This window comes from Epinephelus moara, chromosome 9 (assembly GCF_006386435.1).
Source record: "Epinephelus moara isolate mb chromosome 9, YSFRI_EMoa_1.0, whole genome shotgun sequence".
Classification (NCBI taxonomy): domain Eukaryota; kingdom Metazoa; phylum Chordata; class Actinopteri; order Perciformes; family Serranidae; genus Epinephelus; species Epinephelus moara.
The window spans coordinates 17,502,167-17,528,810 of NC_065514.1; the positions used below are offsets into that span (position 1 = coordinate 17,502,167).

The 26,644-nt window shown below is 41.2% G+C and overlaps 1 protein-coding gene across 2 annotated transcripts in view; it reads right to left on the bottom strand.

The window, feature by feature from the left end:
- pnpla7a (patatin-like phospholipase domain containing 7a) overlaps nucleotides 1-26,275 on the bottom strand; it is a 47,992-nt gene extending 21,717 nt beyond the window's left edge. For both annotated transcript variants that reach the window (XM_050052975.1, XM_050052974.1), the window contains exons 1-26: nucleotides 26,181-26,275; nucleotides 25,661-25,712; nucleotides 25,462-25,536; nucleotides 23,605-23,692; nucleotides 23,336-23,418; nucleotides 22,822-22,922; nucleotides 22,320-22,460; nucleotides 22,065-22,224; nucleotides 20,446-20,526; nucleotides 18,348-18,476; nucleotides 18,085-18,165; nucleotides 16,319-16,448; nucleotides 16,144-16,215; nucleotides 15,927-16,003; nucleotides 15,647-15,802; nucleotides 15,360-15,437; nucleotides 14,766-14,971; nucleotides 12,948-13,079; nucleotides 12,640-12,763; nucleotides 8,612-8,725; nucleotides 6,526-6,592; nucleotides 6,281-6,430; nucleotides 4,986-5,049; nucleotides 4,564-4,732; nucleotides 2,244-2,426; nucleotides 1,884-2,002 (exon numbers count right to left, since the gene is read on the bottom strand). In XM_050052975.1, coding sequence (XP_049908932.1) covers nucleotides 1,884-2,002; nucleotides 2,244-2,426; nucleotides 4,564-4,732; nucleotides 4,986-5,049; nucleotides 6,281-6,430; nucleotides 6,526-6,592; nucleotides 8,612-8,725; nucleotides 12,640-12,763; nucleotides 12,948-13,079; nucleotides 14,766-14,971; nucleotides 15,360-15,437; nucleotides 15,647-15,802; nucleotides 15,927-16,003; nucleotides 16,144-16,215; nucleotides 16,319-16,448; nucleotides 18,085-18,165; nucleotides 18,348-18,476; nucleotides 20,446-20,526; nucleotides 22,065-22,224; nucleotides 22,320-22,460; nucleotides 22,822-22,922; nucleotides 23,336-23,418; nucleotides 23,605-23,692; nucleotides 25,462-25,536; nucleotides 25,661-25,711 — 2,831 coding nt within the window. In that variant the 5' untranslated portion in view covers nucleotide 25,712; nucleotides 26,181-26,275. The remainder of the gene's footprint in view (nucleotides 1-1,883; nucleotides 2,003-2,243; nucleotides 2,427-4,563; nucleotides 4,733-4,985; nucleotides 5,050-6,280; nucleotides 6,431-6,525; nucleotides 6,593-8,611; nucleotides 8,726-12,639; nucleotides 12,764-12,947; nucleotides 13,080-14,765; nucleotides 14,972-15,359; nucleotides 15,438-15,646; nucleotides 15,803-15,926; nucleotides 16,004-16,143; nucleotides 16,216-16,318; nucleotides 16,449-18,084; nucleotides 18,166-18,347; nucleotides 18,477-20,445; nucleotides 20,527-22,064; nucleotides 22,225-22,319; nucleotides 22,461-22,821; nucleotides 22,923-23,335; nucleotides 23,419-23,604; nucleotides 23,693-25,461; nucleotides 25,537-25,660; nucleotides 25,713-26,180) is intronic.
- Nucleotides 26,276-26,644: the final 369 nt, after the last annotated feature.

Consider the following 26,644-nt stretch of genomic DNA (forward strand, 5'->3'; position numbering starts at 1 on the left):
TTTGGGGATGCCCAATAGTGTTGCACGGTATACTGGTACCAACGGTAGACCGCGGTACTAAAACACCACGGTACATATGATACCATAATGTTGGAGTACCGTAGTACTACGGTACCTCATGGAACCACTACTGTGGGATAAGTTCAAAGTCCAATCACAAGAGGGTGAGTGTCCATGCGCCGTCCAATAACGGCGTGCGTTGGCCACCTGGCACTCAATATGCTGCTGCAGTGGTTTGTTTTCCAGTCATATGTCAGGTATTAGCTGAGCTGTTGAGTATCTTTGAGCAGTGAAAGTTATTATTTATTTATTTTTACTTGTAGGCTAGATTTGTTTATATATGCTACAGAGATTTGTTTTCCACAGAGCTCTACGGTGCGAGCATTTTATTCGCATTTGCGACTAAATGTAGTTTTGTGCGAGCAAAAGAAGTCATTCAGGAGCACGCTGTGCAAGTACAGATTTCAACCAGCAGAAGAAACGAAAGGCGAATCCTGCCGGTTGTGGGTTGAACAGGGGTCACAGACACAAACAGGAATACGTATTCCTGTCAAATACGGCGGCCATAGTGCTCCGCGGAGCAAGATAACGGCTTACCGGCGACCAAGAAGGTCCACTAAGTCTTCGTTGGTGTCATGACTGCCCAGAAATACCTGAACAGCCAAGCCGTGGCGGCACACAGGTATGTGACGTGTCAGAGGAGAGACGAGCCGTTCACATTTCTCTCTTTGTGGCAGGTAACAGTCCACAAACCTCACTGCATTTAAGGCACTGTTCTTTACTTGTCAGGGGAGGAGGGTGGCTGGTTGATTTTTATTTCATTTATTTATTTTATTTTGACCCCCCTATGTTAATCACTTATTGATGCTGTTTTTGAAGTATGAATAAGTCAATAAGTAATTTATTCCATTGAAATATCATTGATGTATTATAGAAAAGTGATTTATCTTTTTATAAATGACAAAAGGCACATCTGCCTCATTTTTGCCGTGGTATCATGATACTACTCAGAATCCTGATACTTTCACTGGTATCGTACTGTGAGTCCCAAATTTGGTACTGTGACAACACTAATGCCCACTTATTTATCCATATTAGCAAGAGATTGCCATAGAGATACGGATCATCTTTGGAATCGAAGTCGACTGTTCTTATGTCATCCCGGACAATCTCATGACCCAGGACAATTACCTTTACAAAGTAAAGTTGGCCGCGAGCAAGAAAGCCATCACACAGAGGTGGCTACAGGCAAGCCCCCCTTTAAAGGATGACTGGATTGCAATTATTAACAAAATTCACTGGATAGGGAAACTTACATTTTCTTTAAGACTGAGATTCGATCAATATAAAATACTGGGAAAAATGGACCGTATACACAAAGGGATGTCACCTATTGCCTGGTTAGTTGGAAAACCCTGTTCTGTACCTATGCATGGCTCTAACCAGCCCCTATTCCCCACTCACCGTTTCTTCTTTTCTTTTTTTTCAACTTGAAAACACAGTAATGTGTACTCCTAGCTTACACAAAGTAGCAAGCTCGTGTGCAGAAATGTTTGTGTCCCCTGGCAACAGTCCAGTCCTAGTCTAGGTGTGGAACTACTTGTGTAAGCGGAGCCAAATAAATGATCAAATAAATAAACAAACCATAATCTGTTGTTGTGTATTACTGTTAACTAATTAAGGGTGCTTGTAGAACTGTTGTATTAAAGCAATATCACACTCGAGGTCTGTCAGCTGTGATCATCTTTGGCATGAGGCCGCCACCGAATCACAGCCATGCTAATATTCAGAACAGCAGCACAAACTCGATTGGGACATTGCTTTAATATGACATGAGGTCTTAGAATAACTGTTTGGGAAGACAGACAGTGGGGTGACGTTACCTAGCCCCTCCTCCACCCAGGATAAGAGCAATAGCATTGCCCGTTAGAACTCGAGCCAGGCGGGAGAAGTCTGAGTGGCGGTCTGCTGGCTTCTCAAACACACGTTGATACAGCTCCATCTGAAAAACAGGGAAATCACTGTAATTAAAGTAGAGAGGAACGAGTGAGATGGTAAGAGGATAAAGAAGAACTGAGAGGATGAGAGAAAATATGTAGATGTTGAATGAAAAAGGATTGTGAGTAGTAAATGAGAAGCTTAGAGGAGAGCAGCCTGAAAGGGACTGAAGAAAGTGTTTTGATCTGCAGATGAGGACAAAAAAAAAACAAAAAAAACGCTCTGGCCATATTTTCCATTCCTACCAGTTTGGGCAGGCTCCTCTTAGAGAAGACCCTTCGGGGACAAGAGAGATGGAGGTGTCTGGAGATCCAGCTTCGCATGTTGAGCCAGTCCACAGTTCCTTTGGGTGGGGGGCCGTCTTCTCTGTGCAGCAGCACCAGCTGCTTCTGGGCACGCACTGCACTTCCTTCCAACATACGCTCCAGCTAGAGGGAAGACATCGAGCACAGATGTTTCAGACGATTTTATTCTCCTCAGTTTTCTTCTGAGTGGCTCCTGTGAAGCACGTGCACAGAATTTTGAGTGCTAGCCAAGAAAATTACTGCAAACTCGTGACTACTAGAGTTTAAGTGAGCACAATAACTGCACGTGTACAGGTATGTGACTGTAATTTCATATTTATGTTTGGGAAAAATTGAAATGTTTGCAGGGACAAATCAAGAAGCAATTTCAGTAAGACTCTTATTTTGAAATAAACCATTATATTCACTATAATACTGGGTAGCATTCTGGGAAATAAGAACAGACTGGGCAATTATTTTAGAGATTCGTTTTTAATTACATTTTAATTTGCTTTTTTCCAAGTGCAATTTCCCTGCAGAGGTTGTTTTTTATGTTTGTTTTTTTTAAAAAGGCTAAACAGTCTGCGAGGAAGGTCAGATCTGTTACTCAGACAACAGGCCCTCTTCTAAAGGTTTAGTGTATGTGCAAGGTAAGAGGGTGTCTGTGTGTGTGCCCTGAAAGATAAAATCAACCCAGAGAGCTATGACTCATTCTGAGCCTGAGCAAATATTGATCCCTCTTTCCATTTCTCCCACCATCTCCTGTTAAACGGGGATACGTTCCTTACATTTCTCTGTGCCCATTTTTCCTTTGGAAGGCAATTACCTCGGCTTCATCAGCTGGACGGGCACTTCCTTTCTCTCGCACCACACCTCTCTGTCACAACATCCATCCACACTTTGCTCATTTCGCAAATATGCCCAAGAGTCAGATAATAACCTTTCACGATCGGTGTGACCATTAAGTTGGTTAAACCCCTGGGTATAAGAACAATTTAAGAGCATAATGATCAGCACTGACCCCAATATCAAACCAGACAGAGATGTGTTAATAGTAATTGGTGTGATGATTTCTCTGGAGAGAAAAGGCTTGAGAACGTATGGTCAGCTGTAACATGCACCATTAGCCCATTACTGTCTTTAGTTCACCTTCAGCTCCACAAGAGGTTCAGACAGATTTTCAACTCCAGATATCAACACCTGTCAAGTGTCGAAAAGGTGAGTCGACAAAGTAATTTATCGACAGCAATGTTTAAGTGCAGTTATAGTCTTTTGATATTTTTCTTACAGCAAACAAATCCCATGAAAAGACCAAACAATGAACTAAACTAACAATTACTGTGTGTGTGTGTATCTAAAGTCTGGTATAGTTTATTCCTCTGTGGTACTTCAGTGACTACGATGAACATGAGTTTATTTTGAGTCAAACCCTCGTACACTGCTCTGCTAAAGTAAATACTCACTAGCTCACCAAACATGCCACGGAAAATAGTCCAGAGCAGCTACAGTAATCACTTCGGTGACACCTTATTTGGATAGTACGCCCAGAGACAGCAAACTAGCTCAATGACATGGCCAAACACAAGTATGACACTGAATATATTAAACTGTGTAAACCTTTGAACTGATGACTAAGGACAAATCTTGAACCGATGGCTGGACCAGCTGGGAGCCACTGCTATAGATAACCATCTACAGACGACATGAAATAGTTTAATTGTTAAATCTCGACTAACAAGCTGTTGAAATGTTACAAATACAACAGTACATTTGATTAAAACTACGGTTCCCAACTGTTGAAATGAAAGACCCTACACACCCAGACAGGTGTATTCAATCTCCCTGACTGATTATTAGCGCCCCTGTCAGGTGGAGGTTGGGTGGAACTATGCGGGGAATTATGTGTTCACTCTCACAGCTCTCACAGCATTGTTTTCAGCTGCAGCAGGCAATTAAAGAAATCAGTTTTGAAGGTTTAAGTATGAAAAATATTTGCTGATTCAGGCTTTTCACATGCAAGGATGTGTTGCTTTCCTTTGTCTGAGATAATTGTAAATTGAATAAATAATAATCAAATAAAAGTATATCTTCAAGTTTTGCACTGTTGGTCTGGCACAACTAGCAATCTGAAGAGATCATCTTGATCATCGGCTTTTTCACAGTATTCTTTGACATTTTATAAAACAAACAAATCATCAGTCAAGCAACCCTAAACCAATCAAACAAAAACCTTTGCCTCTCATTCTCCTCTCACTCTTTTAACCCACCACTAACACCTCACCTCCCCAACGGCTGGGTCCTGCTCTCCTAGCCCCACAATAATGATGCAGTCGGCCTGACGGATGCACCGCTGTGTCCACGGGGTCAGTGTGGAGTCCGTCTGGTAAAGAACTATGCGATGGATGTCTTCTTGCTGGCCCAGCCAGCTGGACAGACGGTACTCGTGGACACTGGAGAGAAAAGGAGTCCATTAATGACCGGCGGCACTGCCTAGCTGGCAGCACACAGTAGATCCATTTTTCTGCTGTGCCAATAAAGCATACTTAAACTGAATTTAATGAGTGAGTCAAAAAAGGCAGAGAGCCCAAGGACAAAAATTAATAGGCAAAAACTAGTATGAGTAGTAGTATGAGTTTTTGGTGGGTGCTTAAAAGCACGCAACATTCCCACAAATTTTCAGTCATTTTCAGCCACAAAACCTACCTGTCTAGTGCTGCAACTCCAAGTCGCTGTTTGATAATATCGCTAGTCAGCAGAAGAGTGGGACCTGCGTGTGAGAGATCAGAGCAGTTACAATCAATATGTCTGGTCGAAGCACTCGACTAAATCCTCTTGACTGAAGTCCCCTTCACACGTGCACCGCAAACATGAAATCATCTAGACATTACCTGAAGGAGCTGTATGTGAGAACGCAAATGTCCACATCAGTTGAATTTGACAATAAATTGATTTTATATTTGCCAGCTCCCGAGTACAAAATCCATGTAATGTCCGTGTGTGAAAAGATCAGGACAGTCCAGACAATTTACAGTCAGCGGGCGAGTTGACACCTCTATTATGCGGCTCACGGAAAATTGAAAGAAAACAAACATATGAGAGTCATTTACACGAAGACGGTGATGTAAATATCTAACTGTAGAGTTGGCAAGATTCAGGAACTTCTGTCAGATAAATTCAAGGAACAGCAAGAGATCTGGTGTTTATGACCAAATTACGAACCGGCTATAAGACTGTTGTGTAATCTACCTCATATCCTGCCTCCTGCGCACTCTACCCAGGCGCTACTACTCACCTAAACCAAACAGAGTATTTCCAATAGGTGAGAAGACGTCTAAAACAGACAGTCTCCTGTTGTGTGCTACATGTGTGAAAGAGAAATTCGGACAATAACTGGACTTGATTCTCTGGAGTTAATATAAGAAAACTGCTTTAGAGAGGTGGCGCGTAAGTTGGCGAAGAGCTTTTAATTAAAATATTGCAACAAAACAAACAAGGCTGCACTTGGAGTACAGGTAACACAACTCTGTTAGCTATTAAATATATATTCAAAGCCCTAAAGCATATACACAGACATGCCAGGTCTGCCACGCCTCTTACAGTCATTCCCTTAAGCCTTACAGTAAATGCTGTCATAATAACCTCATTTCTTAATTTAATGTGAACTAATGCCAGTAATCGTACTTGACCCAAAGTACACACACAGCAAACACTGTCCCAGTTCAGATTTAAAACTGGAGTAAACAGGACATCTAAAATTAATCTATGGGAGAAGAGCCAGAGCAGTTACGTCATAGCAGGAAGTATCTATAATACATGAGGACCAGACACATAACACGTAACTTGTGACCTAGGAGCACAGCAGTAGGGTGGTAAGATGTTTACAAAGACCACATAGGACCTAAAGTTTCCTCAACCCTGAGCTCTGACCTCACTGTGGACGACTGAAGTGAAATTAACACATATGAAACTGTTTAAGCTCCTGATTTGGTTTCTCTTACCTATTGCCAGGAGTGCATGCTGCAGCTCCATGGTAAAGGCAGTGAGAGGCACTTCTTCTGACACAGGCAAGACTGTCACAGTGGAGAGGTTGGAGGCCTGGTTCCCTGCATCCCACTTACTGCCAGGAGTGTGGAGGGCCAAACTGCGAGCTGGGGACAAACGTGTACATGTTAATAAAACTCCCCTTCATACGCGATTTGAACACCAATGTGACAACACTAGGTGCACATGTAGATGCACACACCTGTCAGAGGACCATTGACCTGCTGGAGGATCTTCTGTCCTAGTAAGTGGATCAACCTGGTGACAACCTGAAAGGCACAAACATTTTATAAGAGACTGTGTGTTAGTACCAGCAATGATGTGTGAAAACAATTATCCCCCTGGGGACATTAAAGAACCTAACCTAACCTAGTAATCAGAGAGATGGCCACAGGTGGGAGCAAGTCACACATGCGCAAGTCACAACTTAAGCCCAGTTCACATTACACAATATTCACTGCGATTTTGACATCGCAGAGGATCTTAAGAGCCACCTTGGGTCGGAGGTGAGTCAGCAGATAGTCTGCCACGTCGTGTCCTCATGTGTGAACAAGCCTACGAGCAAGTCGCCCCCTCGTCTGTGACTGGGACTGGATATCTGGCAAGTCTGACACGAATGACAAAGAGCATCACCCAATGAGAGGCGGGATACGTCCCACGTCAGCACGCAGGAGGACGGAAGAAACGTGAGGAGGACAAGCCGCAGGGTTGCCAGGTCCAATTAGCTGCAACTTTTGGGCTTGTTTTTTTATAAAGTTGCTTACAAATATTGGTAGTCGGGTTGAAGTTTTTTGGGCTTGTTTCTAAAGTGGAGTTGCTTATTTGGGCTTGCTCTCTAACGTCGCCTTTCTCTATATATATCCGTCACTTCTTTTGGGCTTGTTTCCATAGCCCTGGTTGCTTGTTTCTCTCCCAAGATTTGGCAACACTGACAAGCCGGCAAGCAACAACAACAATGGCGGCGTCCACAGGATCATAGGGAGTGCGTTGTGTTTGGACCCAGGCCCTGGAGGCAGATCTGATTCAACACTGGGAAGTACATCCATGCCTTTACGATGTATCGTCTCCAAGTTTGGTGACGTCACTGCGTTATCTGGGGCTCTGTCGGCGAGGGCTCGGTGGAGAAATCTTGTGGCGTGCACACACAGGTCATAACGCAGTTGGCGAGACTCCCGATGACAGAAACACACGTTGCCAGGTATGAACACTCAAAAGATTACGACAGCCTCCGCGACGCAAAATCAGGGTGAAAATCGTGTAATGTGAATTGGGCTTAAGTCTCAAGAGTTAAGCCCCAAGTCTTAAGTTTTACCCTTAAAGTCTCAAGCGAGTCCCAAGTTACTGTGGTGAGAATCAAGCATGTCAAGTCCCTGCGATAGGTCAAGCCAGACAAGCCAAGTCATATGAAGTTCTGATGATCTACCCCAGTTTCCACATATCAATTTTTCAGACAGTGGTCATGAAAATTTAAGTTTTATTTTAAACATTTTGTGGCAACCAATAACAAGCCTCCGAAATGAAGAACAGTGGAGAGAGGGGCTCTGAAATTATAATATAGCCCTATACATCTAAAAGGCTCTTAAGGAAAAATAGAAGAACACAATAAACTGAATCTTGCGGTGGTGGTGTCACCAATTTCCGAGCTGCAGACCTTGCATAGCACTGTTCTATTCTTACTACCATCATCAGCAACAATGCTTGCATCCAAATGATATTATTTCTGGACCAGCCCCCTCCATGATTGCTGCCTCGTGGGTTGGCCTCGACTGGTGTGCTGAGTCTTCGTAGGTTGCCAGGTTTGTGGGCATTGCACTAGAAATAACTAACTCATGTTTCAAAAACAGAACTTCTCTATATAAAGAAAAATGCACATATTTACTAAAAATAAAGCCCCATTCGAGTCACCTGTCTCAAGTAATAAAAACCAAGTCAAAGGCAAGTCTCAAGTCCTTGAATTTGCAGCTCAAGTCTGTTGAGTCAAGTCATGTGCCTTGAGTTCCCCAACTCTGCAGACAGCAGCAGTTTCCTCATCATGTACATAACAATGCTTCAAAATGTAATGTATGTGAAGTATTTTTCCATTCAAACAGTTAAAATAAAAGTCTTGGAACCCTTCATCCACTATATTGATGTTGAATTATTCAAATGCTCATGGTCAGGGGTACGGTTTAAATCAACTCTATTAATTTTCAAAGCTGACCTTTTGGAAATCACCACAATCAAATCACTATACACTCTGTCCACAAAAAAATTAATTGCGTTTTCATTTCAGTTGAGGTTTGCCCTACCTGTGGGAACTTCCTTTTGATGGAGCTGAGAGCTCCCTCTGGTAATTTGGCCAGCTCAGAGTCTCGTACAGCGTGCACTGTGGTGGCTCTGTTCTGATGGGTCAAGGCCTCCACCTGCAGAGAAACAAAGGAAACAGTAAATTCTTTAATTATATCTTTTTTTTAAAAAAAGGTCCATCACAAGTAAAAGGCAACCCCAATCATTCCTGAACATTACAACACATGACATGATATACGACTAAATAAATCCTCACTTCAAGATACAGACACTTTGGCGAATACCTACCTTACTTAGTTTCACTATTACTTTGTGACTGTTGAGCTTTGTATCAATCAAGTGACAAAAAAAAAGAAAAAAGCAACTATAAATAAGACCTCTCTATCTCATCAGTCAGAGCTGACGTCAACACAGCTGCGCTAAATATGTCTCTGCACGTTAGCTACCTTTATTACAATCCTATTATCACAATCACAGGAGCTGCCACGACAGCTTTCCTCCTCCAGGTAACAGTAACCATAGCATCCATCAACCCAGGTATTAATAGAAGCATCGGGGCAGAGATCAGCCACACTGGCCAATGGGAAAGTGGGTGAAGTGTGACAAAGTGACTTTGCTTTATATAGTTTGTCACAATGAAAAGTATATAAGGATAATATAAATTCAGTATTATCTTGAAGTTTTGTTTGAATTCAATTTCAGCTGGCCTGTAGCTCGTATTCAGCCCCCCCCAATATTCATAAGGTGTACTTGGTTGACATCTTATTTACTGGCAGTGACAGCAGTCTTATGGTCATGTTTTTGAAAAGCATACTGGCAGCCCGTTTTTTCAGCTTTACATACTGACAGTGAATATGTTAAGTGATGAGTAATTACTGGTAATTATTTCCTCATGCATATTTAAATCTGCAGGGTTTTGTATGGAAGCCCACTTCCACCAGTGTGATGAAAATAAGTAAAAAAAAAACATCATCATGGGAAATGATACCTAATGAAAATCATTTTTTGAGATACTAACTCGTTTTGAAATACGAGGTGATTTATTGAGAAAGCACCTCATTATTTTGAGATACTAACCCATTATTTTGAGAAATTTTCCCTTAATTTTGAGACACTTATTTTGAAATAATAACTCATTGTTAGCTCAAGTTTCTCAATATTTTTAGAAACTAACTTGTTATTTTGACATAGTAACCCATTATTTTGATAAAGTTTCCCTTAATTTCAACACATTTGGTCATTATTTTTGAGATAATAACTCATCATTTTAAGATACTAACCCATTTTGAAAAAAGTTTCCCATAATTTCGAGACACTTGGTCATTATTTTGAGATACTAACTCCTTATTTTATTTATTAAGTTACCTGTGAAATGGGGGTGTTTTCGAAGCACCCCCTTTGTTTACACAACGTTAAACTCGCCCACCCTCAGTGTCGCGGTGACGCAGACCTCCTGTCTGTTTGTGTATACTGACACGATTTCCTTCAGTGGAAATGAAGCTTGTATTTAGTTGTATTTCACATAAGAAACAATAAATTGTGAAGACAGTAAAGCCTCCACTAAAACAGCATTTTAAGTCTTGTGTGTGATTTATCCTTCAGGGATTTAGACTTCAGGATTTATCCTGGCTTCATATGACCAGAGGAAATCTCCGCTCATCGCTAGGCTAATGTATACAATGTTAAATGCCATAGGCTGGCGCTAATCACGTTAGCATGTTGTAATTGTTTGGAAAAGGTGTTTAGTGTGACAGTTGTTTTGTCTGTGAAAGTTGTGAGTTGTAATGGAGCCAAATTGAGTGCTCTTACCATTGTTAAATGCTGCTGTTGGCCCTGGCTTTATAGAGTGTGCCAGGGCTGACGTCAAAACCTGGAAGTTTAGCATTGCGCTGGTTCCCGGAAGAGAAAGTGAATGTGATTTTTGCATTGCGTTTTGGATTATGTCAGAAAATAAGCTCTGTGGCTAACACAAGTTTATGATACTTACAGGTTTTGTTCAGCGAGATAATCTTCACATATGAACACCTTTCATACCGCATTTGAAGCTTAAATGCGATCGCCAGAAGTAAAAAGCTAACGTTAGGCTTTAACGGACTACATGACTACTCCACGGTCGCATGACTCTTGACGTCACCGCCACTAAGCTTTCAACTGATTTCGGCCGCTTTATTTTAAAAACATTGTATTAATGGCGGACTGCCAGCACTCTCGCCTGTAAGAAGCTGTAATGGCGGACTGCCAGCACTCTCGCCTGTTCGGGGATGATGACGTTTAATGTCCCCAACAGGGTTTGTAGTCGCATTGAGCAACTTGTTAGCAACCGCCTTTTTTACGACACATAAAAGCTTCAAAATTCACAAGTAGGGTATTTACTGACGTGTTTTATGTCGTAGAACAAAACCTGAATCTCGCTTAAGCTTTTGTTAACCACACCTTATTTGAGGCATTTTACCAAAATCCCATTCAAAAAACATATTGACTTTTAGATGAGAGAACCGGAAGTGCTAAAAGCGCTAATGGAGTTCCGGGTTTACTGGCACACTCTATATGAGACAAGGGAAAGATCGCTAGCTGCTAGGCTAATTTATACAATGTAAAATGCCATAGGCTGGCACTAATAACGTTAGCATGTTGTATTTGTTTGGAAAACGTGTTTAGTATAAGACAGTTGTTTTGTCTGTGAATCTTGTGAGTTGTAACAGAGCCAAATTATGTGCCATTACCTCTGTTACATGTTGCTGTTGTCCCTGGTTTTATATGAGAAGAGGAAAAGATCGCTAGACACTAGGCTAATTTATACAATGTAAAGTGCCATAGGCTTGTGCTAATAACATTAGCATGTTGTATTCATGGGGGAAACGTGTCCAGATAAAGACAAGTGTTTGTCTGTCAATTCTGCGATTTATAGTGAAGCTGATTTGCGTACTTGTGTTTGAAAACTGTCCCTATTAAGTCATGTTTAATGTGAGTTTTGAATCAACTAAACTTTACAGCACTTAACACAGTCCTCTACCGCCAACTAGCGTTTTGGAGGTGTAACTGCAGAGTGATACCGCAGAAGTAAAAATAGAGTGCAGAATTTTTTTTCCCCCAAGACTAAATCGATTAGTTGAAGATTATGTACTTTAGTCGACAAAGATTTTCTTTGGTTGACTACAGCCCTAGTTAGGATGTTACACACCATGACATGTTTCAGCGGAAACTTCAGCCTTTCTCAGAAGTGTCACTTGGTGGTGGTTGTGACGCGTCTTCATCAGCTTATCTATCAATCAGCTATCAAGGCTATCGAAATAAGGAAGTCAAAGCTGTCAAAACTGTCAGGATGGTCACACCTCCCTCATATCAGTTGATTGATAGATCGGCTGATAAAGATGCGTCACAACCACCACCAAGTGACACTTCTGAGGACGGCTTAAGTTTCAGCCAAAACATGTCAAGGTATGTAACATCCTAACACATGTCTGAGATAAAAGAACAACTAAAGTCATTGTCAGAAACTGAAGACATAATGAACACCATTGAACTATTAAGCAAAGGTTATGGAGAAACTTGTGTCAAAGAGTTTCGCCACCTGGAACAACTGACAGGAAAAAGGGCACGCCAAAGAAACCTACGCTGCCGGGATGAGGAAGTCATACCGGCCATCCTAAACATCAAAAACCCAATCCTAACCAAGAACGCGAGCGGATGGTTAGGAAAGTGCGGATGACTCTGGTCAAAGAAAGAATAAGATGCACAACAAATAAATAAAACAACCTCAATGCGGAACTAACACAAAAAATGGAGCACTTCAAACACCAGTTTCCCCTCCCCTGATTTCATTATGACATAAAGGATCTTTTTGTTTCCCATCACCCTTGCAGAGATAGGCCTCCACAATTTTGATAGACTTTGTAGAAAAACTCTGTTCATCCTGATATACGGTCATTAATATTTATAAAGATACTAGAAGTGAAAAACATAGTAGATATTCATGGTCTTCCAACTACTATCAGCCATCTGTCTTCCCCCCCACCATCATGATCCTTACCACTCCAATCAGGTCGCCGCGTCCGTACTCTCCTATCAGCTCCTTCTTGCCATCTTCCTTCATGATTACAGAGCGCAGTCGACCACTCAGCACGATGAAAGTACTGTCCGATTTCTCTCCCTGCCTGAAAAATATACAGATAACTTCAAGTCGCTGCAAAAATGCAAATGAGCCTGTGAACCTCCATTGTTGACTTGTTTGGTATGGATCTAACATCTATTGACTGCTCTCACATGAATGTTTTAATGTCAACAGTTGTTTTTCTGGAGACTGTTTTTATAAGATATACACGGTTATCAGCAGAATACCTGTAGACTGCCCTGCCAGCCTCCACAGCCATCCAGTCGAGAGCAAAGTCTATCTGTCTGACAAAAGATGACATCCTCCTCACCACTGTGTGAGCAACGTTCAGCACTACCTGCGGCTCCACACGCATTATCCTGGGGAACAGACACAAATCAACAGGAAAAGGAGGTAAAAGAAAGATGATAGACCATTCTCATCACTCTTTCAAACATTTTGATTGAGTGTAGGTATGTTGTTGTTTTTTTAACTCCACAGTTTACGCCAGAGGTGTCAAACTCATTTTAGTTCATCGGCCACATATAGCCCAACTTGATCTCGAGTGGGTCGGACCAATAAAACCATTGCATAATAACCTCTAAAATAACAACAGCTCTCAGTTTCTTTTCGTGTAAAGAAGTACAAGAACATTCCATAGACCTTCATCCATTCATAAAACAGATGAACAACCTGAGATGTTTTGAATAAATAAGTACAGTTAACTTGTTCCTAAAACCTTGCACCTAGTGGGCCAGATTGGACCCTCTGGTGGGCCGGTTTTGCCCAGGGGCTGTATGTTTGACACCCCTGGTTTACACTGTCTGACAAAACCAGAATGCAATAACTACATATTTGGTCAACATCGACTTAAGATCAGAATTTGACTTTTTTGACGTCCTTTTTTACCATAAAAATGTTATATTTCTCCATTTTTGTGAAGGAAAAAAAAGCCTCAAAAATTCTTAAGGACTAGAAAATAGAGGTAAATTCAAACAGTGAACTGTTGATACTAACCCAATTTACCCACACAATTCAAACAGGAGCTAAATCTTAAATAATAATGGAAGGTAAAAAAGTAAATCATCTTGCTTAAAAAAGGCCAGCTACCTTGCCTAGCTTAGCAGAGTCTGACTCTACTGCAATCGACACGATTTTGTGTGGCAAACTATATTTAAATAACATATTTATTTCATGATTAATTTCTTAAACTGGCTCCTTATTACAACGAACAAGAAAGCTCATGAAGACATGAGAGCATATTTTGTTTGTAGCTAATGCATTTTTCTTGCACCCTTTAGACGGTCCAAACCGACTGTAGATCATCTTAACGTTTAGATTTTAGATCAGTTCTGTGACAATTATTTATTATCAGAATAAAAAGGCTTAAAGTAAGGGTTTTAAAACCAATACATCTTTTATAAAAGTTGGCCTCAAAACCTCATCATGTACCTATAGTTACCGCTCTCTGCCTTTGTGAGAGCCAGTACACACGCTGTGTTTTTTGTGCCCTCAAATCCGTTGTTTTCAATGTAGATGCTTGGACAGCACGCTCAAAAGCGAGAGCAACACCGTCACGATGTGCAATGGCTGCACCCTGAGATAAACAAATTTCAACTTTTGGAATGCAGCAACACGCGCTGCATGTCATCTGATAAGGAAAAACCAATCACAACTGGCAGATATCTTTCCTTTCTTCTGTAAATATCAGTCTGTGATAAATATGGAGAAGAGATTTTAGTGTAGGGCTACCTAGAGTTTTACATTTGTCCAACAGATAATATTATAGGCTTAATACAAACTTAAAAAACAGCGCCTAGAGGAGAATCAGCCCCAAACTCAATGTCTAGTAAGTAGGCTATGATATAGTGCTTTGTATGGTTGCTTGGCAACATCTAGCACAACCTGCCTCCACGCCCTTACAAGCTGGCCCAGAGTAGGCACAAGGGTAGCACCCAGCGCCCAACCTCGCATTTTCCAAACAGTCCCTGCCCTTGGCAGCGCAGAACTCCACACTGTATCTATTTCTGCATGGGTGTGTTTGTAGATGCGTCCATGTGACTCACTCATAGAAGTGGGTTTTGGAAATGGAGAGGAAGCTGCAGTCTCGCTGAGCTCGAACAGTGAATATGAGCGGCTCTCCAGTCAGGACGGCGAGTTGACCTACAAGCTCTCCAGGGTGCGTCACAAACAGACGGGTGTCTTCTTCGCGATCAATCATCCGCTGGTAAACGTGGAGGAGGCCAGAAATCACAAACTGGATGCTCACCTCCTAAAGTGCCAGGAAAAAAGAAGAGTGCAAATTTTGACAGTCTGAAGGCGAATGCCAAGATTCAGGTGTGCTACTGGGACACAATGATTTGCTGTCAAAAATTAATTCCACAGAAATTATCACAGCATTAATTCATTATTGATATTATATGAATTTTACTTGCGGATTTAAAGGCAATATGAGAATTTAAACTCCTGTTTTGAATTACAACAGATGAATGCAGTTAAAGTTTCCCTGTTGAAGGGACCACAGAGCATATTTAATACATTAAAAATACACAAGGTTCCTCTACACAGCCTAGAGTAAAAATGTAAAAAGCCTTGCAATAAATCTTCAGTGTCATGACACAGAAACGAAGTTGTAACTCTTTGTAAGTTGTTGTTCTGACCTGGTCTCCCTGACGAGCCACCACAGAGCCAGCTTTGACTTGATGGAGGGTCACTCTGCCCTCAAGCAGACTGGGGTCCTGAGACAGAAAAAATTATATAATCACAAAAGACAGCAAGCTCCCATTATGTATAAGAACTGCCACACCTTATCTATCCACAACAGTGATCAGAATTTTCCCATAAGATGTGCCACATTGCACAATATGCAAAATTAATATTGAAAAATGTGGTAAGCCCTAAAATATTAATAACACTTGGTGTTCATTTTCTTTGATTGAGCTCTCACCTGCAGCTGGATGATTCCCAGCAGGTCCCTCTTTGCAGCCTGGAGGATTGTGCAGCTCTTACTGAGGTAGATGGCATCAGAGTGCCCCCCACCGTCTGTGTAGTGAAACACTTCAGAGGGCGTGTGCTGCATTGTAACACTCTTCTTTAGACTAGACTACAAAGACAGACATAAGAGAGAGCAGTGGCATAAGATGCAGAGGATGCTGGGACACGGTGTTACATCTTTACCGCTGCCCTCTGATTCAATGTAAAGAGGTGATGTAACAGGAGAGTCTTACTTTGGGAATGACAGGACTGGGTGGAGCTTCATCTATAGTGACTCGGGCTCGTTCGCAAGCCATGTTCAGGTCGATACCTGCAACTCAGGACAAAGAGGAGGATTATGAGTTTAAGGTACGTTGGTGTCCGTGTCCTTGCTTTCAGATCAGTGACTGCAGGAAATTAGCGCAGACATGTGCCATTTGGTGATCACTTATGTCCAAGTCAGTGACCCACCTGCGCAGTCGGTGGGCGCCGAGGTGGATCGCGGCTTCCTGTAGCTATTTGAAGGGCTGTCCTTTACACCATCTGTTTATAGTAGAGTGCCAGCACTGGATCAGTCTCAACACAACACAAAGCGCAATCTCAAATGTGTGCGCAAAGTATGTTTATGTGTGTGTATGAGTGTGACCTGTCTCTGTGGGGCTCTCCATGGTCCCAGCGGGTAACTCCTCCTGGAAGTGCAAACGACGAGTCGTCTTCCCAGAAGCCGCCTCTCCCATCACATTGTTTATATTGGACAAGGGCACTGCCTGACTCTCCTGTCCATTAGGCAACAAAACAAAGACGTTAACAGTCCACATTTCAGTTAATCAGGACTACACTAACACCTTGAATATCCATAAAGTGTTTATGCACAGTGGATGTGAAGAACAGGAAAATGAACATATTGAGATCATCACTGATCTCATCATAATCAACAAAATCAAAAAACAGTAAAATATCCAATGTGGGTCAGTGGGTGGTACTAGTAAAAACACTGATGGTATTTATTCCATTTGGTGATCACTTCCTTCTTCATTTTCTATTGTATTTAATTTATAAGTTACCTGAGAATGTTTGAAGACTTTGAGGCAGGTATGTGAACAATTACGATAAAAGCAAAGTATACTGTACCTCCGGCCTATGTACTACGTGTTACTAAAGGATTCCACTAGAGGGTACACCAGAGACCTGAAGACATATAGAACTTTGGGATTTGCCTGATGTTTACAATGAACATGGAGACACTCCAGGAGGTAACTGCATTATTAATTCTGAGATCATAAAAAGCGACAGCAGCACGCTATCACAGATTGTATATATCAAGCATGTCATGACAATGGTGAGTATGTTCCTCTCATCCTGCCAACACTGCCCCTGCTGTTTATGTGTGTGCTACATTTTGCAAAAGCTTTGCATGTATTTCTGTGGACGTGCACAAGAGACGCAGGATCGAGCAACAACCTCCAGGGCTGAAAAATGGAGCCAACAAAAAAGTGCCAAAAAAATGCAGTTCTTTGAATGGCCACTTGAGGCTGGATCCAAACCACCATATTTAAATACCCAACTTTACAGCACAAATACACGGTTACAAATACACTTTTGGTCTCTATAGCTTATGTCAACATTCATGACAACAGTGCGGGGAGATGAATTCCTATAAAATGCACCAGTTTACATGTTATTAAGGCTTAAAGTCATACACAATTAGGAGCGGGCCGCTTTGAGTCACAGGCTGTCTGCTGATAGCATCCTCAGCTCCTCAGTCAGATCCACCCCTCGCTCCTCCACAACACCAAACTCTTGCCCAAATATGGTCACTTCTGGCTCCAAAAAAAAAACAAAAAACAAGAAATGCCGAACTTGAAGCTTTAAAATAGGAAACAACAAACCCAAGGGTGACATCACAGTAGCTATGTCTATTTTTTTTAATAGTCTATGTGCAAGGTAGGTTAGGCAACCATCATGTGCACTCAAACACTTGGTTAACTGGACTTATTATGAAAACAGTAACAGATAATTTAAAAAAAGCCTTCAGGAACTGGCAAAGGCAACACCTTTCCACATACTCCCTTCCCAAATGGTTTTAAGGAGTGTTCTGGTTCATTATCATACTACATCATAAAGTCTGAGGCAAGCCGGGTTTAAAGGTTACTGCCTTCCCTGTTTCCTGCAGAGGGGTCGTAATCAATTTTACTCATTTTCACAGAGCTTTATGAAGGACCGAGTTATGATACTGTGCTTAATGTTGTGTGAAATTAGCTTGCATGTGTGTGACTTGATGTGTATGTGCCTTTCTGTGCTTGTTTATGTACAAATTTATACCCACCGGTGCTTAAGCATTCAGTGTGAACCCCTCTGTGTGACTGTGTGTATACACGCAAACGTGTGTGCACTAATTAATTTCCCTCCTACCGGATTGAAGAGCTCAGTTGTTAGGCCCAGATAGTTATGAAGCGCCAAGAAGGTGACTCTTTGGAGCCGCACCATGATTATCTGCAACACACATAAAATCAAACACTGAGGTGAACAGAGCAGAACATTATATACATCAGACTGTAGTTACATCTACATTAGATCACATTTAACTAATAATGTTTTGCACCAGAGGGAGGAAAATTTGTCTTGAGGAAAAACTACACTACACAGTGTATATTTATTGTTAAACAATCCGTTACCTGAATGACGCGAACAAGTGTCTCTGGGTATTTCTTAAACACAGACTCAAAGGCTGATGCAGGTAAACGTAGGATGGTGGAGCGAGTCGCAGCCCGTGCACATACAGTCTTATATGGAGCTGGATAACCCTGTCAAAGGCAGGAAAAAGAATAAAGTTAAGACAGAGGGAGCAGTCTCCTCAGTCAATCTCATACACATATTAGACTTCGGTGTCAATAGCCTCCTAACCTGTCCGTGTAATAATGAAGTGGACCAAGAGCATTATTCACAACTCTTTAACAAGCTTTGATTTCTTGATTTTCCTGAGTCTAAACAGTTGTTGACAAATCATATACACATGCCAAACCATCACAGGAACCCTAAACAATGCCTCCAGGATTTTGCGAGCTGACTTTGGGATTGTTGCAGTTGGAAAAACCTGATTTTACGATAGCTTTTCTAAAAAATTGCGATGCATAGTCCAATGTTTATGGGCATTTTTTTGCAATAAAATTGCAGGGGGCAAGTGAAAATTGCAAAGCCAATCATGTGGCAGCAACTCAATGCATTCAGGCATGTAGACATGGTCAAGACGACCTGCTGAAGATCAACCTGAGCATTAAAATGGGAAGAAAGGTGATTTAAGTAACTTTGAACGTGGCATGGTTGTTGGTGCCAGACGGGCTGGTCTGAGTATTTCATCTACTGGGATTTTCACGCACAACCATCTCTAGGGTTTACTGAGGATGGCCCCAAAAAGAGAAAATATCCAGTGGGCAGCAGTTCTCTGGGTGAAAATGCCTTGTTGATGCCAGAGGTCAGAGGAGAATGGCCAGACTGGTTCAAGATGATAGAAAGGCAACAGTAACTCAAATAACCACTGGTTACAACCAAGGTCTGCAGAAGACCATCTCTGAACCAACAACACGTCCAACCTTGAAGCAGATGGGCTACAGCAGCAGAAGACCACACCAGGTGCCACTCCTGTCAGCTAACAACAGGAAACTGAGGCTACAGTTCACACAGGCTCACCAAAACTGGACAATAGAAGATTGGAAAAACGTTGCCTGGTCTGATGAGTCTGGATTTCTGCTGCCACATTCAGATGGTAGGGTCAGAATTTGGTGTAAACAACATGAAAGCATGGATCCATCCTGCCTTGTATCAACGGTTCAGGCTGGTGGTGGTGGTGTAATGGTGTGGGGGAGATTTTCTTGGCACACTTTGGGCCCCTTAGTACCAACTGAGCATGGTTTAAACACCACAGCCTACCTGAGTATTGTTGCTGACCATGTCCATCCCCTTATGACCACAGTGTACCCGTCTTCTGATGGCTACTTCCAGCAGGATAACGCACCATGTCACAAAGCATATAACAACAGCTGCTTGCCACCCATCTGCTATTAATGTCCTTTGACATAACGCTGAAGGACCGTCCTTGTGAGAGCATCTCCCCCTGCTCTCCGCCCAGTTAAAATGAGCTTACACAGTACAACTGGATCTCACCACTACTCGTCATAGTTTGCCGCTTGAGCAGAAGACCCGCAGCAGCAGCAGCTATTATCTGACATGAGCTGTTACATTCACACTAAAGAGGCTTTACTGTCAATAAACCTGTTAATAATGATTGGATTGATTGATTGGAGTGAATGAATAAGCTGCATGCAGCTCTACAATGAAATTACATTTTACCCATTTCAAAATAGTCAAATTTGCAGTTAAGTTGCAGTAACTGAACAAAATTTCACAGTCGCACAGAATTCAGGGTGAATATGTGTTAATTGTTGCAACCGCAACATCGCAAAATCCTGAAGGGACTGCTTAAAAGATGCAGCTTTGAGTAAAGATGTTTAACCTGAATGGAGAAATAAAACAGAGGATGGCATAGGTAATGGAAACAAGACAGAGCAAGCCACTGGACAAAATACCTAAATTAACTACGTGACACAAGGTGATGTGGGTGTAATAGATGAACAAATTGAGGTGAACAGGAAGAAGCATGAGTGGAAATATGAACAATTGAGAGGAGACAAACAGATCAGAGGGCAAAAGAGGACAGAGACAGAGAGGTTGGTCTGATGGAGGAGAAATGAGGTGGAGGGGAAATAAGAAGCTCACAGTGATGATGTCCAGGATACTGAGCAGACTGTGGACGCTGTCTCCTGGGAGCACATCCTTCACCACTGGTTCTGTCCCATCCTAAATGCAGAGAACACATGAAATGATACCAACAACAGAGTCTAACTTCACTGCAAAGCCACCTTTCAAACTAATCTGCAGGATCATGCAGGAGGACTTCCAAAACTAGCCACAATACAGGGAGCTTAAATTAGGAATGGTATGGTACTCCTGATTTGTACATATAAACAGATTCAAGCAGCAGACAGAAAACACATTTAAATACAGACAATAGGTGTAGAGAGAGCCATCATTTTTTGTCTACTTGCTGACCCCTAAGCAGTAGACTGCATCTAGATAAATGTTGCATTAGTGCCCTCTCCTGTTCATATTTTTTCATGAGCTATGCACATGGATACTGGAAGGTGTAGGAGAAAACTGAAAAAGTCGATCCATATACTCTTGCTTCACACTTCATTTAAGTCCCCCTCTGCAAAAAATGTGTTTTCCTTATGTTTATGTCACATAAAATGTCTGATCTTGACTACAGTGACTTGTATCTGTGCAAAGTTTGTCACTAAAGATGTGTTTTCACATGGCAAACACATATTGACAGGGGAACAGGCTTTGACACAATGCCAGCAAAGAAACCTGAAACCTCCAGCACAGAGTGGACTTGTCAGTACAGACAGTACAGTTTGCAGTGAATATACACTAATATTTGCTACAATGGGGTTGTTGGTAGACGGTGGAAGGAAGCTCCAGGCTCCAGTTCACATCCCCAAACTGCAAACACTAACATGTTAGCTATAAAAACTTAAACTACTATGCTAATTTAAGTTTTTACAGCAAACATGTTAGTGTTTGCAGTTTGGGGATGTAAACTGGAGCCTGGAGCTTCCTTCCACCGTCTACCAACAACCCCATTGTAGCAAATATTAGTGTATATTCACAAACTCTAACACCACGTCAGGCACTCCCAGTTAGCCTACAAGCTAACACACAACAGAAATAAAGATGCTAATGATACTTATCATTCTGATACGTCTGCTAAACACAAATTTTGGTGCACAACAGACTTCTCATCTGAGTTTGGGTCTGACTGAGACTCAAACATGTATGAATGAATCTCTCCAATGATTGCTCTAACACTAGCACTTGCCATCATTGTGTGTACTACTCTTGGACAGGTCAATCTAGCAAAAGCAGCGATGGAGAAAGCAGACAGCAAAAGCAAAACCTAGCGAAAGCTAAACCTAGCACAAGCAGCGTAGGTGGGCGGGGCAGAGGCCAGATCCAGAATTTCTCAACGAGGGAGAAGAGTACATCTGCCTCCAGCCCCTTTTCTTTTTTTGGTCTATTTGTGGGAAACTATGTTAAAAAATATTAGGACAAATATTTCATACTTTAAAATATGTCTGGAGGGGGACTACTTTGATATTTACCTCATATTCAGTCAGTTTATCACTCTGCCAAAGAAACAAGAGCCGTGCAATAGCTTAAACCTTCTCAAAAAGATCAAATGCGAGTGTGTAATATGATGGGTAAATTACTCTACGCAAAAAACAAGTTTTTCTGGGGAAAAAAAAAAACTACAAATCCACATGAAATCCACTTACGTTCTCCTGGATGCTAAGCTCAAGCCGTCCATCCTGGACCACGAAGATGCTGTCGTCATCGTCTCCTGGCCTGAACAGACCTTCACCCTCCTGCAGCTCGATAAACACCATGTGTCGACACAGCTCCAGGAACAGGGGCTTCTCAAAATGACCCAACACCCTACAACCACAAAGTTGCAGGACACACACATCATAAAAACAAATGGGAAAAACAATGAAAGAGGCTAAATCTGTCGAAGTTGTTTATTTGTCTACCTGACATTCTTCAGCATGTAGAGGACTTCGGAGGGCAGGTTTGAGCTCTGCACATCAAACTCTGTTAGGTCAGCCTCCAGCAGTGAGGGAGGGGGCTCCTTGGGCTGCAGGGTGGGAGGATCTTTGCGGATCCTCAGGATTCTGTCGAGAGAAACCAAAAGATATCTAACCAATTCTGAAAAATTGTTTCAAGTTGCACACTAGGGCTGCAACTAACGACTATTTTCTTTATTAATGAATCTGCTTGTTAGCTTCTCAATTAATCGTTTTGTTAATTAAATGTCAGAAAATTAGTGAACCAAGGCCTGCGTACTTCCCAAAAGCCCCAAGTAACATCTTCCAATGTTATGTTTTGTCCAATCAACAGTCCAGAAATCCAAAGCTATTCAGTTTGATATCATGCACAAGAAAAAGCATGAAAATGGCACATTTAGGAAGCGTACAATTAGCAAACATTTGGATTTTGTTGCTTAAAAACACACAAAAATGTAATGGTACATACTTGCGAGCTATGCTTAGAACTTTGGTTCTTTTGCGTATGCGTGGCACTTGCTTTGATACTGAGGTAGTGGTGGGAGGAGGAATCGAGGACAGCGTCCGGACCTTAGAAAAACAAACACATTCAAGATTATATTTATATTTTAACACAGGAGTCAAACTAATAAATCGAGACAGTGGGTGAAAATAATATCAGAAAGTGCTTGATTAAATGTAGGGAGGTAATTTTATCATGCATTCATTATTTAGCTAAATCATGAGAGCAATTTTCAGTCTAACTGTATCAGAGTGCATTACAATGATGAGCTACTGGAGCCTTGTTTCATGCTGTTGTGCAATAACTTAAATGATTACATTCAGTTTGATTCAGGGTAAATGTAGAAATAGAAATTCACACAGCATGCCTGTGTATAAATAAATATATAAGTCTATTTGCCTAATTTACAGCACTGAGATGAGTCTACCCGACTATAAATATTTATGTGTGAGTGTGAGACAGAAACAGAAATAGAGAAAACCTTCCGCATGATCTTCCTCCCATAGAAGAGCACTTTATCACGTTTTCTGAAGCGATAATGTGGTGTGCCAGGCTCTTTTTCACCTTGTCACAGAATCCAAAAACAAAATGCAGATAAAGCTACGTTAAGACCACATTCTGAGGAAAACTAAAAAGAAAATATATACCTTTGTGAAGAGCCTTATCATTAGAGGCAGACAGAATAAATGTAAAATATGTATTAAAGGATTAGAACACGAATCAAGTTCAGGAAGAGGTTGGATGACTCACGAGCCAGCTTATATCTCCTGTAAAGGAAGAGCACCACGATGCCAATCAGTGTGATGGCGACTGCAGCTCCAATCAGTACACCTGTGAGCTGGAAGACAGACAACAGCAGTGTAACAATTGTATGGACACAGAAAAATGCATTGTGGTGTAGTTGTCCGCAGAATAGAATGTTTTATCCTCTAGCTTAGTAATATTATGCTTTGAAGTCCAAAGCTGTTTGAGTAAAATAGCATCGACTAATTTGAGACAGGTTTTGAGTATGCAGTGAATTCACACTGAAAGAGACTAAATATAATCACACAATTCACATATACTGTTAGGACTCCCACCCTTAGAGTAGCTTCCCTGAGGAACTTAAACCACATTTACTGCCCTCTTTTAAATTGTCTCTCAAGACTCACTTTTACTGCCTTGCATTTTCTTGTTATATCTTAAATTCTGTTCTTTTATCAAGTTTCCTTCATTTTTTAGCTGTTTTATTTGTCATTGTTAATTGTATTTTATTGTCTCCTGCTTTCTTTCATTTGTCCTTGTGTGTGAAGCAGTTTCTAATAGTAGTTTAAAAGGCGCTATATTAATAAAGTTATTATAATTAACACACTAGTTTTGAGTGTGCTGTTGATGTACAATATTGTCCCACAATCGAGTGCCAAAATTAAATAAGGAGACCTGCTAACTGCTGGGCAAAAGGAACAAATCAGTATTAAATCTTTGGTTAATCTTTTGCAGTGTGTTTGTGAAGTTTGACTGGCAGTAACATTCCTAAGTCATGGTTTGTTAGTACGAAATAGCATAGGCCTAATATTGATTTCTTACACTAGCTAGAAATAACAGTATACTATGAAAATAGTTTCTAATACATACTTAAAAGAAACAGTATCTTGTATGGTCTTAAGACATGTTACAAGTTCTTTACATTTGATGCAAGGATAAATGCAAACATGCTTTATGTAGGAAGTGATTCCAGACCAGACAGGATGCTAAAAACTACAGTTAGTCTTCAATTTAATTAACAGATGTAACGTGACCTCAGTGATTTGACAGGATAATACAACCCCAATACCAAAAAAAGTTGGGATATAGTGTAAAACTTAGATGAAAACAGAATGCAATGATATGCAAATTATTTTCAACATATAGTCAATTGAATACAGTACAAAGACAATTTGTTTAATGTTCAAACTGATAAATGTAATTGTATAATCCACTTATTCTGGATTTGATTCCTGCTGTAAGTTCCAAAAAAGTTGGGACAGGGGCCCAGGGAAGTCGGCTGCGTTTTTGCGTATCGTTGTTATGTGGCTTTTGCTTTGCATGCTAGAGTCTTAACTCGCATTTGTAGATGCAGCGAGGAACTGTGTTTAGCCACAATGGTTGTACAATGTGTTCCCCAGACCATGTAGTAAGATCCTTTATACAATCATGCTAGTTTTAAATGCCATGCAGCCTGAGGGGTGAAAGGTTGCAGGCATTCAATGTTGGTTTTCAGCCTTGCCCTTTACATGCAGAGAAAAGACTTGCACACACCGCCCCTACATTTTTAAAAAAAAATCAGGGTTGTAATTTGAGTAGGAAAACATGTTAAAGGTACTTGTAAGAAATCAAAATCACATTTGATTCTTGATTCTCTCTCCTGTGAATCTCAAACATGCTAACCAGAGGGATGGTGGGTCCGATAAACTGGAATATTTTCGTCTGTGGAAATGGTGCAAAAAGAAGCCCAACTCCTCCACAACTATATTTACTCAATCAATAAAATAAAAAGTAGCCCTTAAACAAAACCCCTGTCAACATAGGTCAGGGCAGTGCTTTAACTGCTTGTAGAAAGGGCTGTCACACTCGACTGTTATTTCATACCATGGTGGTCTGCATCCTATCCTCCACAAACTGTTGCAGTCGTGATGTAAGGTCATTTTTGCTGTTCACCAGCACCTAAAAACACAAGTTCAGTTAGCACAGTTGTTTAAATCAAATTATCAGTAATTACTGTTGAAATAAAGTCACCGTTGCTATGCCAGATGTTTCACTGTGTGTTAAAATTAATAGTGTTGCTTACTGAACTCGCCCATCTGCAGAATTCTCCGTCACTCTCTGTTTTGCAGTCCATCCTGCAAGACAACACAGCTAATTAAACGCTACCACGGCAAATCAAATGTGAAGTGACATTTGGGGAACTGTTGTGACACACAGACAGTGGGGGTTCATGTGAGGAGGTAACACGAAGAGCTCACGAGTTGTTCAGAGGGAAAAAGGGAAACTATGAAAACAGGAACATGGATTTGTGAATCAGCAGCTGCTACCCTCATCCTCTGGCTTCGTGTCTTCATTTAAATGAGACTACATGACATGACAAATTAGCGACAAGCTAGCATAATTAGCCCGTAACAAGGTAACTGACGACTGTTGCTCATTTCAAGTGGTCTCCACGTTAGCTATAGCTTGACGTTAGCTAGCTAGCTAGCAGCTGGTAGACTTAAGTTATACGTATTACCGCTAGTTATATAAAACAAAAGTCAACATGACATCTAAGCGTTAACGTTATGAAATTGTCAGTGGACAGAAATCACTGTTCTTACTTTTCGAGGATTTCACAAGTGCTGCTTCAGGCTCGTAACATTGCTTGACAGACGATGGAGCAGAGTTAGCAGTCAGCTAACAAAGTTTTTGTATGTTGTCACTTGCTTAGTCCCGCCCACGTCTATATGTCGACCAATAGCGTTTTCGATGTCATCCGTTACCTTGGTGCCGCTCAAGGTACTTGTCCAATCAGAGCGAAGCAAGCACATCCTGGACTTCCTATTTACATGAGAGCATCTCCTATCACAGGTTCTCTGACTGACTACATTTGCACAACACACAATTTTAATTTAAGGATTAAGGCTTTAAAAATCAAATCAGATCTTGTGGTTATAACCAAGGACAATAACCAAACTACCGTACCTGAGTACAACACAGTATTTTACTCGGGCATTTCCATTTTATGCTACTTTATACTTATTCTATACTCTTATACTATACTTATACAATGTTTCAGAGGTAA